At 67.7% G+C, this 12,268-nt stretch overlaps 1 protein-coding gene across 6 annotated transcripts in view; it reads right to left on the bottom strand.

Annotated features, from left to right (window-relative positions):
* SLC12A7 (solute carrier family 12 member 7) overlaps window positions 1–12,268 on the bottom strand; it is a 39,785-nt gene that overhangs the window by 11,612 nt on the left and 15,905 nt on the right. For 4 of the 6 annotated variants that reach the window (XM_021077133.1, XM_021077134.1, XM_021077135.1 and 1 more), the window contains exons 4-17: window positions 10,558–10,704; window positions 9,434–9,488; window positions 7,960–8,090; window positions 7,475–7,606; window positions 6,554–6,795; window positions 5,802–6,013; window positions 4,780–4,947; window positions 3,437–3,535; window positions 3,114–3,171; window positions 2,637–2,811; window positions 2,007–2,125; window positions 1,683–1,781; window positions 1,238–1,357; window positions 381–485 (exon numbers count right to left, since the gene is read on the bottom strand). In XM_021077133.1, the coding sequence (XP_020932792.1) occupies window positions 381–485; window positions 1,238–1,357; window positions 1,683–1,781; window positions 2,007–2,125; window positions 2,637–2,811; window positions 3,114–3,171; window positions 3,437–3,535; window positions 4,780–4,947; window positions 5,802–6,013; window positions 6,554–6,795; window positions 7,475–7,606; window positions 7,960–8,090; window positions 9,434–9,488; window positions 10,558–10,704 (1,862 nt within the window). The remainder of the gene's footprint in view (window positions 1–380; window positions 486–1,237; window positions 1,358–1,682; window positions 1,782–2,006; window positions 2,126–2,636; window positions 2,812–3,113; window positions 3,172–3,436; window positions 3,536–4,779; window positions 4,948–5,801; window positions 6,014–6,553; window positions 6,796–7,474; window positions 7,607–7,959; window positions 8,091–9,433; window positions 9,489–10,557; window positions 10,705–12,268) is intronic. The other 2 variants (XM_021077138.1, XM_021077137.1) reach the window with 1 other exon arrangement.

Raw genomic sequence — 12,268 nt, 5'->3', positions numbered from 1 at the left:
ACGGGACACTGCACTCGGCAGGCGCGCCCCCCCACCTCTGCCCGGGGGATGGAGGGCAAGGGGCCTCCAGCACGGGGCAGCTCAGAGGGGCAGCTCCCCACCCCCTCCCAGACCCGAGAAGCCTGGCAGGTGTCCTCTGTCCACAGCAGGTCCCCAAAGATGACCTCACCCCAATCCCCCACCTCCACCCTCGCAATGTCTCCTCAACCAACGATCAGATCGAGCTGATCACGCGCGGGGAGGGCGGTGATGGGGGGGGAAGCACCATGAACAAGGCCATGGCAGCTTCCTTGACAACCTAACTGGGGGTGAGCTTCTTGCCACCAAGCCTGGGGACGGACACGCCCGTGGGCTCAAAGGGCGTGAGGGTGGGCACTCACCTCCAGTTCTTGGTGTGGGGGGTGCCATGCTCCACGCGCAGCAGGGCGTAGTGGGCGGCGTTCAGCGACAGCCCCCGGATGCCGTCGCCCCACTCCTTCTCGGCCCTGGGTGGGTAGGGGCAGCCGTGAGCCCTCCCCGCAGCACATCCAGCTGGTACCCGGGCAGCCCCGGGGAGGCCCTTGGGGTCTCTCAGCACTTCTGGGGCAGCGCAGGGGGCTTCCGAGGCCGACCAGGGACAGGAAGGAGCAGGACGTGGGGAGGGGCACTGGGTGGGGGTGGCGCGGGCACCGTGAGGGGCCTCAGAGCCAAGGCCATGGACAGACAAAGGGAGGGGACTCCGGTGGCAGGCGGTGGCTGGGCACCAGCAGGAGCAGCACAGTCCCCAGACCCTGGATGGCCACCTGGAAGAGCTGGGAGGGGACCTGAGGCAGTGCCCCCAGGGCCCCCGCCGCCCCGAGGGGCCAGGGCCTCGGGGGACACGCCCCTCGTGGTGGACCAGGGGCTCTGGGCTGCAGCCAACCTGCCCACAACTGCGGTTTGGTGCGGTGTACTTCCTGGGAATTTTGAAACCCACCACGCAGCAGTGCGTCACCAGCTGGATTTCAAAGCCCCAAAGCACAGTCCTTCACACTTTGACACGGCTAAACCTGCGGGTACGTCGAGACGAACGCGGGACAGTCGTGCGGCCCCTTAACCGCAGCAAACGCGCTCTCCTTGCACTAGACTCACAGGCAGGAACCCTGAACGGCCGGCAGGGGAGGCGGGCTTCGCCGGCTCGGTCACCAGAGGGCCCCGTGCACCTGCCCCGGGGAGGCCCCCAGCGCCGGGCTGTGGGGACCCCGGCGTCGCGGCTCACCCGCGGTACTCGATGTACTTGTAGATGCAGCCGGCCACGAGCATGGCGAAGAGGGCGTAGTACCAGGAGCACACGAACATCAGGGCGAAGCACAGGCTCATGCCCAAGAAGGAGAGGGTCCTGGGGACACAGAGCTCGTGGGGCCATGCCTCCCCGCCAGCCCCAAGCTGGCGTCCGAGCAGGGGCCCTGAAACGTCCCGTCCCTCCGCAGGAACCCTCTGTTCGTACAGGAACACAGCCAGGTGCTCCTCCGCTCCTCCCCTGGCACCACCCCAAAGGCGGACGCCACCCCGCTGGGCACCAACAACGGGCTTCACGCATCCGCCAGGGCGCCAGGCACACTGGGCACACGGAGACCCGGCGCCCTCACCAACCCACTGGGCTCCTTCCACAGGGGACGACCGGGGACCCAGGCGGCAGCTGGCCTGGCGGGGACCGGGCTCACCAGTGGTAATACTTGAAGCGAGGGCGCCAGTTGGGCGTGCGCAGCAGGGTCTGCAGAGCACAGGCCAGGTTCACGAACATGTAGCACATGAGGAAAAACCTGGGGACGCCAGCTCAGCATGAGGGGCTGAGCCCGGTCCCAAGGGGGCGCCCACGCTGCCCCCACGCCCGGGAGCCCCATCCCTCTTCCCTACGCAGCCGTCCCACCACCCCGCCCCGCTCCGCACGCGCAGGCACGAGCGCCTGGCGCTCTGCTGTCCCCTGAGCAGGAGGCGAGCCCAGGAGCAGAGGCCTCCGGCGGCCGACAAGCGGGCAGGACCCTCACATGGAGAGGATGGGGGCCACGCTGTCCAGGGAGGCGATGAGGATGCCGGTCTCGCAGATGAGGGCCGTGAGCAGCAGGGCCCAGGTGGGCTCCCCGTTGGCCTTCCCGTGGCCGAACACCTGCAGGAAGAGGGGCAGGCGGGCCAGTGGCCTCGGGGCAGAGGCCGGGCGAAAGCTCGTGAAGACGGCTGCTCAACTCAAGAGGGCCTCCGAGACGCGACAGAGGCAGAGGCGGACTCGCCACCGCGCGTCCTGGATGGACCTCGTCCGGGAAGCAAAGCGACCCCCAGGGAGTGGAGAGTGGCCCGGGTGCCATCAGAGCCTACGACCCTCGTACGGCACCGGTCAGCGTGCAGGGCAACACCACGGGGCACACGCCCTGGGAGACTCCTGCGGGGACCCGCACCCACAGGGACCCCCACGGGGACGGCAGGGCGCCGGCAGAGCCTCCTCCTCCCCACCTCCTCCCGCGCGGTTCTGACGTCCAGGGCAACACGGGACGAGGCCTCGGGGTGGGGGCTCGGATCCCGCCGCCTTCAGCTGTAAGGGTGGCACCCGGGCAGAGGCCCAGGCTCCTCCAGACGCCGCCCTTCCCGGGGCCCTGCTCTCGCTGGCGGGGCGGGAGGCTCACCTGGAGGAAGGGAATGATGCCGTCCCGCGCGATGGCCTGCAGCAGGCGCGGGGCCCCCGTCAGGCTCTGCAGGCCGGCCCCGCAGGTGGAGAAGAAGGAGCCGATGACAATGACCCAGGGGGACGGCCAGGCCAGCATGCCGATGACAAGGTTCCCCTGCAGGGCCTCCCCAAACCTGCGGGGGCGGGGGGGGGGCCTTCAGACGGGGGCTGGACACAGTGCTCCCGCCTGAGTGGCCACAGTGGCCTCTCCCGGAAGCCCCCCACCCAGCGCCTGGGTCCGAGGTCACGTGAGGGCCCCCCTCCAGGCTCGAGCAGGAAACGGAGGGAAGGTCAGACCCCTCACATGGGCCGCAGGGAGGCCTGCCGCACGCAAAGCTGGAAATCCTGAGGCATCTCAGCCGGAAAGCTAACGTCTTAGAAGACCAGCGCGGGCTGCCCCAGAGGCTTCCAGAAGCTGTGAGTGAAACCAACATACTTATCTCGTAAGACCACACCCTCGATGCAGGCCCCGAAAAGCACGATGCAGGAGAGGTCTGTGGCCGGGTCAAGGACGGCGCGGGCCAGACACATGGGCTGCAGGCAGCCGGGACCAGCCCACCCCCGACGCCCCCGGCCCCCGGTTCTACGGGGACCTCCACTCGGTGGGGACGGGCCTGGCCGGCAGCGTGTCCAGCACGGGGACCAGGCAGGCACCTCACTCGCTGGGAAGGGACGAGCCCAGCGACAGTTCCACCAGCCGGTCCAAGCCAGGGACGACCCCCCACCCATCCCTGAAGCCCCCTCGAGCCCCAAGGATACAGATGAAAGACGTGGTCGCGATGGCCAGGATGGTGCCCGTGGGGATGGACTTCTGGGCGTCCCTGAGGTCCCCGGACCGGTTCGAGCCTGCCATGATGCCTGCGGGACCAAGGAGACCGACCGTCACGGCAAACCGAGATGCTGCCCCCGCCCACGTGACGCCTGCAGCACCCGGGCACACCAGGAGGTGCCGCCGCCCACCCAGGCCTGTCTGGACAGGGTCGGAAGAGCGGGGCCAGGACTTCTGAGTGACGCACAGGAAGACCCAAGCCTACACGGGCTGCTGTCCCCACATCAGGCCTCACAACCTGGCTTGGTCTCCTATCCACGCCATGGGACGGCTACCGCGGGACACAGGGGCAGGCACCCAAGTGTCCCACCACACTCTCCTTGGGGCCAGCTGCCCCCAAGGTGACCAAGTCACAGTGAGGCCAAAGCGTGGCTCAGCCCAGAACCAGGCGTGGCCCCTGTGGGCCCCACCGCATGTGCTTGTCCGATTGCCGAGGCCGGAGTCAGAACTTCCTGGAGGGGGCCACCCAAGGCGAGTTCCTCCCGAGTCCAGGCCCGGGTTGGGGCGCAGCTCAGCCTCGGCTCCTCGCTGCTCTAAACCCAGCCCTGCCCACGTGGTGACTGGCCGCCACCCCCGCCCGTCACCCCGCTGGGCACACAGACTGTAAGTGATTTCAACTGGGTCAAAGAAAAGCGGGGCGGCGGCAGGTTCAGCAGCTGTGACACTGTGCTCGGCGTGGCTGCCCAACAGAGCCGGGGGTCAGGGCACGATGGGCCGCGGGAAAGCCGCATCCACAGAGGACTTCCCACATTCTCCTCCAGACCCACCCTTGTCGCCGCAGGTGCAGGGGGGCAGGGGTACAGAAGGAAGACCCCCCAAGGCGCCAGATCCACCTCCCGCCTCCATTTACATGAGACCGTGCCCCCGCCTTTGAGGGGAAGGTGACGAGAAACGCTTGTCACGGCCTCTCCACCCCCTGCCCCAACTCCAGGCTGCGGGCAGCTAGGAGCCGTACGGGTACACGCCTGTGCGGGTGCACGTGTGCCAGTCCGCATGCGTGTGGGGGGGTGGGGGCTGGCGTGCACAGAGCCCCCCTCCCCGTCAGGCCAGCTGAGTCTTGTAAGGACAAGGACCAGGACAGCCACAGCTCCCGGCCTCCACGACAGCCCGTGTCCACTCTTAGCTGCCAAGGTCTGGGCAGTTTCTGCCAAGACAAGCTCGCTGTCCCCAGCCCCTCCCTCAGGCACAGATGGGACAGAGACCCCAGGCTCGTCTCCTGAGCCAAGAGGAAAAGGCGGCGGGCAGAGGGCCGTGCCAGCGGCTGGGGCCTCACCGGTCACGGAGGGAAAGTAGATGCCAACCAGCATGGTGAAGTAGGTCATGATGTCGGCGAGCACGTAGGGCAGCCCGCCGGCTCCGCTCTCGTCCGGTGCGGGCACCGAGGCCACGCCCTTCTTCTCCACGAACGCCCCCTTGTCCGCGTAGGCACTCCACAGGTTATCTGTGGGGGGGAGGGGGCAGGCTGGCTACGACACCCCAGAACCTGCTCTCAGGGCTCCTGCCCTGGGGGGACCCCTTCCCGAACCAGAGGCAGGGAGGCCTCGGTTGAGAGGGAGTTAGCCGGGAGACCCCCCAAGGGGCAGAGAGGGTCCCCAGACACACGCAGTGGAGGTCAGTGCCCGGCCCACCTCCCGCCCGTGCAGAGCCCTGCCTGGCAGCCCCGCTGTGGCCCACGACCCCGGCCCGCCCGGAACCCCTTCCCCACACAGGGGTCCCCGCAGAGAACCCCACACCTCACCCCCCTCCCGCCACCCCTGCCCCGCTACCTTCACGGCCACCGCCCCGTGTGACCTGCTGCCCCAGCCGCTCCCAGGTTTGCTCTGCGCCTCTGGCCGAGAAGCCAGAACCCAGAGGCAGGGCCTGGGAGTGTCATGGCCTGTGCCCCAGGAAGGCTCGGAGGGGGCTCTGCAGCCCATGCCCTCCCCACCGGCGTCTTGGCTCAGCACGGCCCGGGGACAAGGACAGCGTCACATCCACTGCAGTCGCGGCCTCGGGGACACAGAACAGCGTCTGTGGCGGCCAGGGCCCAGCGCTCAGGGTTTGGTCCTTTGCCCTCTGGCCTGAGCGGGGAAGAGCCGGCCCAGCCTCTCGCCACAGCCCTGAACACCCGGCATCGGGCCTGAAGCTCTGGCCGCTGCCCCCCAGCACACCCAGCGTCTACAGGCCCAGGGTTGGCTGCCGGGGACAGGTGATGCCGCCACGGACCGGGCAGAAGGATGGCACCTGGGCACCAGGCTGGGTGATCCAGCCCAGCCCGGCCAAGCCTCACCCTTCGCTCACGGAGAGGACGCTCACCCAGGAGGACGCCGCTGGCCACGCCGGGAATGCCCTGGACCTCCGTGACGTTGTTCTGCACAAAATACGGGTCACAGGAGGAGCTGGCTGCGGAGCTGTTGCAGAAGAGGCCCCAGAGGGCAGTGGGGGTCGAGCCATTGCTGGCGGCGTGGACTTTGGCGCAGACATCGAAGCCGCGTCGGGACAGCGTGCGGTTCCCCAGCAGACAGACCCTGGTCGAGAGTGGGGCTCAGCCACCTTCCTCAACTGGCCCCCAGCACCGTTCTCGGGGAGCTGGTAGAGGCTGGGGGTCCCACGCAAGGAGCTCGGACCCCCTCCACTCAGGGCAACGGGGACACTTGTCTGAGTTGCGAGGGGCGGGTCTCTCTGCGCTTCGGCAGCGCTGAGCCGGGCGTGGCGGGCGCAGGAGTGAACCCGCGGCCCCCCGACGTGGCGCGCAAAGCGTGGGAGCTGGGAGAGGGCTCGGCGCCAAGGCCCCACCCAGGCTGCCAGACCAGCCCCCTTGGGGGTCCTCACCCAAAGGGAAAGGAAAGACCCCACTCGGGGCTTCTGTGAGGGTAGCGCAGCCGCTGCCGAGGTCGGCCAGTGGACAGGTCCGGGCAGACGGTGCGGCCACGAGAGCACCGCGCCCGGCGCTCCCTGGACCCGGCCAGACAGGAGACTCGGGGCCGGCCCAAGCCACGCGGTCGGGGGTGAAACCCGAGGCACAGGCGAGACGAGGGAGCAGAGCCGGCACCCGGCTGGGGACTCACGGGACGTCGGGCGGGTGGAAGGCCGTCTTGACGACGCCGGCGTAGATGGCGAGGATGGACAGGACGACGCAGGCCAGGAAGACCAGCGCCAGCTTGTTGACGTACTTGACGCCCACGAAGACCACCAGGGCCATGAGCAGCAGCGTGCCCGTCCCGTACACGCGCATGTTGTGCAGCATGGCCGCGGCCTCGCCACCCGCGGCCTCGGCCTGGACGATGGCCGCGCTGGGCGAGATGTAGGTCTGCGGGGCGAAGTGAGCTCAGGAGGGGCCGCCACCCACCCACGCGCGCCCCCAGCGGCCCTGAGGGCTCAGCGCGGGGCTCCCCCTTCTCCTCGAGCCCCCCCGCCCCCCTCAGCCCAGACGCACTCAGGACGGACCCTCGGGGCATCGAGGGCGAGGGACAGGGCTCGCTTCTGAGGGGAAACTCGGGACCCCGGGGGAAGCAGATCAGAACGCAAGGACCTGCCTCCCCGACAAAGAAAAGGCAGCGGTGTCCCGCCTGGAAGGCCCAGCAGCGGCCCGCGTGGGCAAGGGACAGCTGACAGCGCTAGGATGAGGCCAGGTGGCTCCCCGAGGGACAGCACCTCTGAGGGGCCTGGCACACCGGGGGCACTTCCACCTTAAAACACATCAAAAACAGGAGTTCCCGTTGTGGCTCAGTGGTTAACGAATCCGACTTAGGAACCACGAGGTTGGGGATTTGATCCCTGCCCTTGCTCAGTGGGTTAAGGATCCGGCATTGCCGTGAGCCGTGGTGTAGGTCGCAGTAGACACGGCTCAGACCCCGAGTTGCTGTGGCTGTGGCATAGGCTGGCAGCTACAGCTCCGAAAGGACCCCTAGCCTGGGAACCTCCGTATGCCACAGGAGCGGCCCTAGAAAAGGCAAAAAGACAAAACAAAACAAAACAAAAAAACAAACCACTTCAGTTTCCGGTTCGGGGACCCCAAGGTCCGCGTGGCAGGGCCGTGCCCCTGAGCTCAGGCCCACTGGCCTCGCGGTTCCACAGCCATCCACGCCACTCGAGCCCGACTCAGAAGGCCCCAACGTCACCTGCCGAGCACCCAGTCGCTGCACAGCGAACTCGGGAGGGACAGAGTCCTGGCCGAGGGGCTCCGTCCCCACCATCCTGAACCCTCAAACAGCTCAGGCTGCCCTGGCAAGTGCCTGGGGTCACCCCGAAAAGCAGCTAAGAGGGACGGCGGGTCCCTGCCAAGCGGTCCAGCCTCAGCCCCATGCCAAGCAATCGGACACACCACCCCTGGGAGCCCAAGGGGACACCGCGGGGTCGAATGTGCCTCAGGGAGGGGACGCAGGGACTCGCGGTGCCCTTTCCGGGGGTCCCTCTGCTGACGGTGGCTACAGCTGGACAAGGGGAGGGAAGCCGGCCCAAACAAAGCACTTACCAAAAAAATCTCAATGGTCCCCAGAATGTACATGGACCCCGCAAAGGTGGTGCCCAGGTAGAAGCAGAGACCCACAGCCCCTCCGAACTCGGGCCCCAGGGACCGCGATATCATGTAATAGGAGCCGCCAGCTGCAAAAAACGCAAAGCAAGGAGCAGCGGGTTACGACGCGCCAATGACCACGCAGGCAGGCTCCCCAAGACACCTGGGCTGGGCCTCCAAACGGGGAGCCTGGCAGGGAGGGGGACATGCAGGCAATGAGCCTGCCCCCCACCCCCCAGCACCCCTACCTGCAGAGCTCAGCCCCTCGCCTCGCTGGAGGCAGATTTGGAAGCAGCCACAAGCAGGAGGCCGGACCGAGGGCCTCGACCGTACGAGGTCTGCCGTGGACACCGCACCCGACTCCGGGGTGCCCTCTCGTTCTGCCCAAAGGGTTTAGGAAACCCAGGGCCGCTCAGTCACCACTCCTGTCTCACACCTAAGGGCCCGACCCCAGGCACCTGCTGGTCAGCTAGGCGCCCTCCGACTCCGACCAGGGACCCTGCGTGACACCGGCCACCTGGGGCGTGTGTCAGGGTGCAGGCCTCCTGAAAGCCAACTCGAAGGCCATCTCCCCACGCCCGTGGGGCGCACCCCCTTCTCAAGACGTGGGTGTGGGCGCCACCTCCCAGCCTCAGACGGCCGCCCACCCCTTAGGGCGGCCTCCCTGCTCTGCCGAGGGCCCTGCCTGCCACCCCGCTGCCTCCAGGCAAGTTCTGGGGGAGGGGTGGCCACCCAAGCATGCGGCGCAGACAAGCTGGGCTGTGCAATCGTCGGGGAGCAGAAGTCCTCAGGTCACCTGGTGGCATCTCTGCTCCCGAGGCCACTGACCCGCAGCACTGCCCACCCCAGTGATGGGACGGTCACCACACCACTCCACAGCCACGGCAGGCACCCCCACGTCAGGGCTGCCCCCGCCCCCACCCCCTCGGTCAGCACCCGAGGCAAGAAGTCCACCCTGGAGCCTTGGTCCTGGAAACGACTCAGCTTGAAAGAGAACAGTGGGAGTTCCCATCATGACTCAGCAGAAACGAATCCGACTAGTACCCATGAGGTTGGGGGTTTGATCCCTGGCCTCGCTCAGTGGGTTCAGGATCTAGCGTTGCCATGAGCTGTGGTGTAGGTCACAGACACAGCTCAGATCCCGAGTTGCTGTGGCTGTGGTGTAGCCCAGAGACTACAGCTCCGATTTGACCCCTAGCCTGGGAACCTCCATATGCCGCAGGTGCGGCCCTAAAAAGACACAAAAAAAAGAACCCCAGTTTCACGGTGAGTCCCGAGCATGCAGGCTCCAGGGACAGGCCGCAGGGCAGCAGGACCCTGGTCGTGGAAAAGCCCCCAGGGCCGGCCACCCCCTCCCGACGTGGCGCCTGGCGCGAAGGCCTCAAAATGCCGCAGAGGCCACGCGGTCACTCCCCGTCCCCGACGCCCGTACCTGGGACCACGCCGTTGGTGGCGATGGCGCTCATGGAGATGGCGGTCAGCATGGTCTGCAGAGGGAGGGCAGCGTCTCAGAGGAGAAAGGCAGCCCCGGGCCCGGGCAGCGCCACCGGCTGACCCCCGGCTCTGGAGCACAGCGCTGCTGGGCACCAGGCAGCCGGGCGCCGGGCACTGCAAATGCCAAGGCCAAGCTCCCGAGAGCCACCTCGACCAGCCGGCTCAGGGCCCGGTCCAGTGCCCACCCCTGCCCCCTGGGAGCAAGGGCTGCTGGAGCCTCTCCAGGGCGCCTGCCACCCACGTGGGAACGCGGCCACACACACTCCCCCGCCTCAAGTGAGGAGCGGAAGAAACCGCCCCAGGACGCGTGAGGCCCAAGGGCCCCCTGACCAGTTCTTGGGGGCGCAGGCCCAGCTCCGCGAGGCCTGGCTGTGCTCTGCTCTTTGTCCTTCTCAGGGAGGGACTACTCCAAAGCTACTTCCCAGGCAGGCGGGACACCGAGGCCAGCGGCTGAACGCAGCCCCGGTGAGCGGCCTCTCCCTTCAACTGGAATCCCTGAAAACACCCAGATGCTCCCCAGTGGGCAGGGGACCTTGTCTAGTGCAGACCAGGCCAGCTGTGAGCGCTGACAGCCCCAGGGCACTCACCCCCGTGCTGCCGATGCAGCCCCATGAGACTCACCCAGCCCATGGGCAAGGTACCTGGTGACCGCTGGGCCCAGCCTAACACCCACAAAGCCATGTCCCACGCCCACAGCAGCACCAGCGGCAGGCTGTCCGGGGCTCAGAGCAGGGGGCCGGGACTCAGAGCAGGGACCCCGGGGCTCAGAGCAGGGGCCCGAGGTTCAGAGCAGGGACCCCGGGGCCCAGAGCAGGGACCCGGGGCTCAGAGCAGGACCTGGGGCTCAGAGCAGGGACCTGGGGCTCAGAGCAGGACCTGAGGTCAGAGCAGGGACCCCGGGGCTCAGAGCAGGACCCTGGGGCTCAGAGCAGGGACCCCGGGGCTCAGAGCAGGACCCTGGGGCTCAGAGCAGGGACCCCGGGGCTCAGAGCAGGACCCTGGGGCTCAGAGCAGGACCCGGGGCCCAGAGCAGGCCCGGGTGAGGACGCGGCGCCCACTCACGCAGGTGCAGCACATGGACACGATGAGGAAGGACTCCAGGACGCCGGCCGCCCCCACGATCCACGTCAGGCGCAGGAAGAGGATCACGCCCAGGATGTTCTGCAGGCAGGGCAGGTAGACGCCGATGAAGGTGCCCATGCGGGGGTTCTAGGAGAGAGCGCGGCGGGGCCGAGGCTGTGAGCAGCCCCTCCCTGGAGCCAAGCGCACACGTGGGGCCCAGACCCTGAACAGGGGGTCGTGGGGCAGGACGACCAGGGCAGGCCAGCGAGCACCACGAGCTTCCGTTACGCGGAAAACAGCTAAGGCGAGACCGGGGCCGGAGGGAACCAGAACAGCCCCCGGGCCGCCCAAGAGCACGGAGCCCGGGGAGCGCAGGGCTCGGCCCTCCCCCGCCAGGCCCACAGCAGGAGGGGGGACCCCGGGACGGAGGGGGAGCAAGCCAGCCAGGGCCTGTGCCACACGGCTGCAGCCTGCACCCTCAGGAACCCTGACGCGAGGGGAGGCAGGGACCGGCCCCCCTGCCCCACAGCCACGGAGGGTGCGGGACGCCTGGTCCAGACAGAAGCCCGCCGTGAACTGACTCACTTGGAGGAAGTGACCGGGGACCAGCGAGAGTCTGGAGGACGCGCACCTGTGAGTGCCGCCTCCCAAAGGCCCCGGCCTGGCAGCCGCGGCCCGGCAGAGGGCTCGCCCCGCCAGGGCAACAGAGCAGGGGCGCCGGAGGCTCCGGTAAAGCTGGACAGTCCATGGCGGAGCAAAGCGGCCCGGGGAAGCCTCGGGAACGAGGCTGGGGCACACCTGTCCTGCCCGACGGCCAGGGTGACCCCATCAGGTGGTCCACTCTGGGGCATTCTGGCTACAAGAACAGGACGTTGAATGGGGGGGACATGGCTTAACCTGAGGTGTATAACGGGAATGAGAGCTGGGAAGACCTGCCGGGAATGGGCACAGGCTGGCTGAGACGGGGGTCCTGCTGGGGGGGAGGCAGACCCCCGAGGGAGCAAGTGGGCTTCTCAGAAAGTGGACACACAGGAATGCCGGCACTGTGTGCTGGCTCAGGGCAGGTGATGGAGCGGAGACCCCGGGCCCAGCGAGTGGAGGCGGTCAGAAGCCTCGGGCGGACGCCCCCAGCAGCGGCTTCCCATGCTGGGCGCCTGCCCCAGGCCCCCCACCCGCAGGATACCTCAGTGTTTTGTGGTCATGGGTCTGGACCCTGCACACAGAGGTGGGGGAGGAGGTCTCAGGGGCTTTTATTTGTATGAAAAAGAGGCAAGCCCGGGAGTTTCCACTGTGGTGCAGCACAAACAAACCCGACTAGTATCCATGAAAACACAGGCTCGATCCCAGGCCTCACCCTGGATCCCACGTTGCTGTGGCTGCGGTGTAGGCCAGCAGCTGTGGCTCCAATTCAACCCAGAGCCTGAGAACTTCCACATGGCACAGGTGCAGCCCTAAATAGAAAAAATAAATAAAACAGAAAATGCAAACCCAAGGCGGCAGCTGTGCCTGCTCCTTCTTCCCCGCCTCTGCGACCTGAGCCACCAGGTGCCATGCCCCCGGTCTGAGTAGGGACCCCACCCCCACCCGCCTAGACCCAGCTGGTCCATGGCCAGACTCTGTCCAGCAGCTGAGACGACTCTGAAAAGCCGCGAAGGGGCCCCAGCCTCTCATAAAACACAGCTTTGAAGGGTCAACCCGACAGGTTCCAAGG

The sequence above is a fragment of the Sus scrofa genome, chromosome 16 (assembly GCF_000003025.6).
Source record: "Sus scrofa isolate TJ Tabasco breed Duroc chromosome 16, Sscrofa11.1, whole genome shotgun sequence".
NCBI lineage: Eukaryota > Metazoa > Chordata > Mammalia > Artiodactyla > Suidae > Sus > Sus scrofa.
Note: the sequence above shows the minus strand (reverse complement) of the source record. Positions and strands in the feature narration are given on the sequence as shown.